General features: G+C 34.7%; 1 protein-coding gene across 12 annotated transcripts; it reads left to right on the top strand.

The window, feature by feature from the left end:
- The first annotated feature begins 258 nt into the window (after positions 1–258).
- On the top strand, positions 259–3,011 carry LOC112797553 (uncharacterized). 12 transcript variants are annotated; one of them, XR_011881466.1, is made up of 6 exons: positions 355–506; positions 598–753; positions 1,452–1,508; positions 1,646–1,792; positions 2,218–2,611; positions 2,730–3,011. XR_011881466.1 is itself a non-coding variant. In XM_025840555.2 (3 exons), exons 1-3 carry the CDS (start codon positions 469–471, stop codon positions 2,807–2,809), a joined length of 504 nt encoding a protein of 167 aa, XP_025696340.1. In that variant the 5' UTR covers positions 320–468; the 3' UTR covers positions 2,810–3,011. The 12 variants fall into 12 exon arrangements, 2 of the variants coding, with proteins under 2 accessions (XP_025696340.1, XP_025696341.1); XR_011881467.1 differs by lacking the exon at positions 1,452–1,508 and having other exon boundaries at positions 259–506; positions 2,218–2,318; XR_011881464.1 differs by lacking the exon at positions 1,452–1,508 and having other exon boundaries at positions 259–506; positions 2,218–2,594.
- Positions 3,012–4,242: the final 1,231 nt, after the last annotated feature.

The following is a 4,242-nucleotide window of genomic DNA, read 5'->3' as shown; positions in this document are numbered from 1 at the left end:
ATTGTTTTTTTTATTCCAATTGCACTTTAAATCAGACAAAATACAAACAAAAAAATTATGTTTATCAATTTATGTTCTCAAGTTCTTAGGATCCAAACTTTTTTTCTATAGTAAAAATTGTTTCTTCATCCCATAGGCTGCGTTTGTTTTCAGAGACAGAACAGAACATGACACTGGGACAGAGACAATAGGGCGGAGACATTAAAAATTATTGTTTATGTATTGTGTTTGGATATGATGGACAAGACACTAATGTAATGTCCAATATCATGTTTGGATACACATAAAAATACATGGACAAGACTATAATATTAGGTAAAATGACAAAAATAGACATCCCTCCCCTCCTTCCCTGTATCTCTAATCCTTGCCCTCCCTAACCTTTCGCTAAACTCTTCTCACTCTCTCTGGTGGACTACTCTTCAACACATCGCATTCCGTTTTACCCTACCTCTCTTGATTGCAAGAATGTTGTCATTGTTCCCATTCTCACGAATCATGTTAAGGTACGCTCTTCTTCAAATCCCAAATTCTGTTCCTCATTCCGCTCTCGGTCTTTGCTTCCCTTCAACTTCATCCCTACACTCTCACTCTCAGCCCCAATCGCTTGATGAAGCTGTTGATTCCTTCACTCGCATGCTCTTTATGTGTCGCCCTCCATCCATCCTTCAATTCCCCAAGATTTTGGGATCTCTTGCCAAGACCAACCATTGCCCCACCGCCATTTCCCTTTTTCAGCAATTGCAATCCAGGGTAATCGCTCCCAATTTATTTACTTTGAATATCTTAATCAATTGTTCCTGCGGAATGGATTTGGATCACTCTTGCTGTCTCTGCTTTTGTAAAGATTTTTAAGAGTGATTTTCAGCCTTATACCGTAACGTTGACAACAATCATCAAAGCTCTCTGTCTATGTGGTAACGCTGAAAAAGCACTGCACTTTCATGGCAAAGTGCTGGCTCATGGATTTCATTATTAGTTTTATGAGCACTTCCTTGTTGGAACACTATATTTTATACAATAAGAAATTTGTTATTGAAAAATAGACAGTGTTGTGAATCATCTTTGTTATTGATTATTGTTTCTGGTCATTATATTTGAGCTATATCTAGAATGGCTATGTATGTCTATGTGGAGAAGCTTCATCATGAATGAATTTGGGTAATGTTTCCTATATTGTCTTTGCTGGAGAAAGAATAAAGACAGGGTCGATTGTTTACTCAAAATCAAACTCATGTAAATATACATCATTAGTTCAACCCTTAAAAGTGGGTAATTAAGGAGCTAATGCTTAGCAGTATTCATAATAGTTAGAGTTGGTTGTGAGTTACGGAATTCTACTATTTTGTGCAGTTCTTGTTAGCTTGTGGTCCCCTACTTTAAGGAAAATATCCTCTATATATTCTTCTAATTATCATATTACCAACTCAATAATTCTTTCATTGATTTAGCTTCTGCAAATTCCAATCTTTTACTGTCATTTAAAGCCAAACTGAGCAAAGTTTCATGTAAGTGCAATATTAAATTTTGATCAAAATTTACTACCTGGATACTATTATTAGTACTTGACTATATGAATTGAGCTTATCATGAAGATCGTGTTTTTTTTAGTAAAAGGGACTTTCTTGTGTTTTTTTTTTTGGAGATGCAAAGAAGATGGAGAAGAAAAGAGAGATTGTGGAGCTGTATAGGGAGAGGCTGGACAACACTCTTGCCTCACCTCATATGACAAATTATCACATGCTCAAAAACCTTGTTCAGACTCAACTCTTGCATTCTTCAAAACAACAAGGTACTAATAACAGCATTCCTTAGCCATATTTGCTTTGTAATGATTGAATGTTTATTAGTACTATAGTTGAGGAGTGTTTCTGAATATAGTAAAGGGTCTAGTACAAGTACACCATCATACACTGATTGGAAAGTATGCTATCTACACTACAACTATGCTATATTTTTATTGTCCATCCTTTTAGATATAGAACTTGAAATCAGTAATTTGCATTGTTGTAATGTTACTTCTTTAAACAGATAAAATAGGATAATGAAGGGTTCCGTGTTATATATCGCGAAGGGCCGGAAGGAACTCCGTTTCAAGTGGCCTTATATTATTGTCCATTCTGTTCCTATACATCTCAGTTTGAAAGATTCGTGTCATCCATTTAATTTGGTAATTTTGGTAGTTGTTAATCTAACACTGGTTGATCTTCCTGCCAGAATTCTACCAAGGTGAAGGTGCCGATAGCTTAAGGTGAAGAAAGAAAATTCCTAGAAGAAAATGAGCTAAGGGAAAAGAAAAGAAAAGCAGCAGCATGAATGTATGGACCATAAGAGTGAATTCATTTGTAAAGTGAACCAATAAGGGTGAATTCATTTGTAAATAAATATTGCTGTGCACTTAGATTAAGCAAAAGCTGGATAGGCTCTTACTCACTTTAGAGGCAAGCTCTATTTTGAAGAGTTATTGCTATCTGCCACAGCTAAGCACATTTAGATCCTCTGGATTGGGGTATGAATGGGGAGTTTTGACCACAAACTGACGTATGAGGCTAGGACTTCTCTCCGTGAACACCCCAGTTTTGTTTCTAGCTTGGGTAGACTTTTCTTTTTGGTAACAGAGAAAAGCCATTGTTTTAATCAATTGAGATGCTTTTGCATTGTAGTTTTGATGTAGCATAAAATGTAATTGAAGCATGGAAATTTGACTAACTGTGTGTTCTCTATTACAGGAAGGACTGAGTTTGGTTTTCAGAGGTGGGAATGGCTGATGGTTGATGAAGTACAAAATGATCAAACTGCAACTGCTTAATATTTTATTTTTTTAAAATATTATTCACAGTCATCATTTTATTCTATTTCAAATTTCCATGAGAGAAGAGAGAATATGCATACATGTTTAGGACATGGGACATATGCCTTTACATGTAGAATATCATTGAGCCTGAAGTTTCAATAACTTGTGTCACTTATTGTTACACTTAATAATAGTTTTCGAGCTTTATTTTTCAGAAGTGGACCATTTGAGTTATGCTTGTTCATTCCATCTCTACATGGTTGATTTTTGTGAAATACAATATATGAGTTTCCCAGGTGTTCTTGAACCGTTCCGTTTAACTATTTTGGGTTCTTTTGCATAACAAACCTTTCCAAACTAGTGCAACACAATGAAATGAGGTCTACTAATTGCAAATTATATATTCTTCAACCTTATTAACAATGAACACCAGAAAAACTAACATCGAAGACTGGACGTAACCTTATGAAAAAAAACATTATTTTTTTAAAAAAAATAATTTACAATAAATGAATTTATATTTATTTTAAACCATATACAAGATATTAATTTCTAACCAAAATCTTAAACAATTAAACAATTTCTAACCAAAAGCTTAAACAATTAAGCATCCATTTTGAACAAGTTTCTGCAGTAACATAATTAAAACCAATACGTAAAACTAACTATGCACTAACATCTAAAAAATCTTGCATGTAAAATTATGCTTGTTTGAACCTAAGTCTGCACAAAATGAAATGATAACTCAAAGAGATTAACTCTAATTCTAAGTATGCAATATAGCTCTAATAAATCCGGTTTTCTGACTATTTCCCAATGACCAAAACATTTTTTCCAGTTGAGGATTTGTGGAGAACTTGAGTGCAATAGAAATAACTTCATCATCAGTGAATCCAAGTTCGCTGAGTATATCACCAGTCTTTTTTTCCTCACGAGTGTTGACCATAGCTTGGGCAAAAGCATCCAAACGCTTTCCCTGTTGATCGAACACATATTTCAGCGTGTCAGTTAACTCCTTCATCATCTTGGTATCCTTTGCCGCTTTAAATGAGGAAGGCTTCTTTCCTTGTTTCTTCCCAGAAGATGAAGCCACAGAATTTGATTGTTGGAGTAGAGATTCACTACAATCATGATTTGAGTTAAAGAAATCCGTATCTTCTTCATCCATTTCTTCATACCCATTCATTTGCACTTCTTCTTCAGCGTCATTGCCGCATACAGCAGCATCCCCATTTGCTCTTTCCTTACAAAATATTTTTTCCAAGCATGTATAAAGGGGAAAAGGCTTTCCTGGAGTATACAACCTTACTCCTTGTTTCTAGAAAAAATAAAAAATAAAAGATCAACAAAGAAGGACAGACTATCAAGTAGAATAAAATTAATTCAACAAAAACAAACTTGTAAACCAACCTTCATATAAGCAGCGAGGATCTCTTTGTTGTCCACAA

Source organism: Arachis hypogaea, chromosome 4 (genome assembly GCF_003086295.3).
Source record: "Arachis hypogaea cultivar Tifrunner chromosome 4, arahy.Tifrunner.gnm2.J5K5, whole genome shotgun sequence".
NCBI lineage: Eukaryota > Viridiplantae > Streptophyta > Magnoliopsida > Fabales > Fabaceae > Arachis > Arachis hypogaea.
The sequence above is the reverse complement of the archived record's forward strand: the minus strand, read 5'-3'. Positions and strand labels throughout refer to the sequence as shown.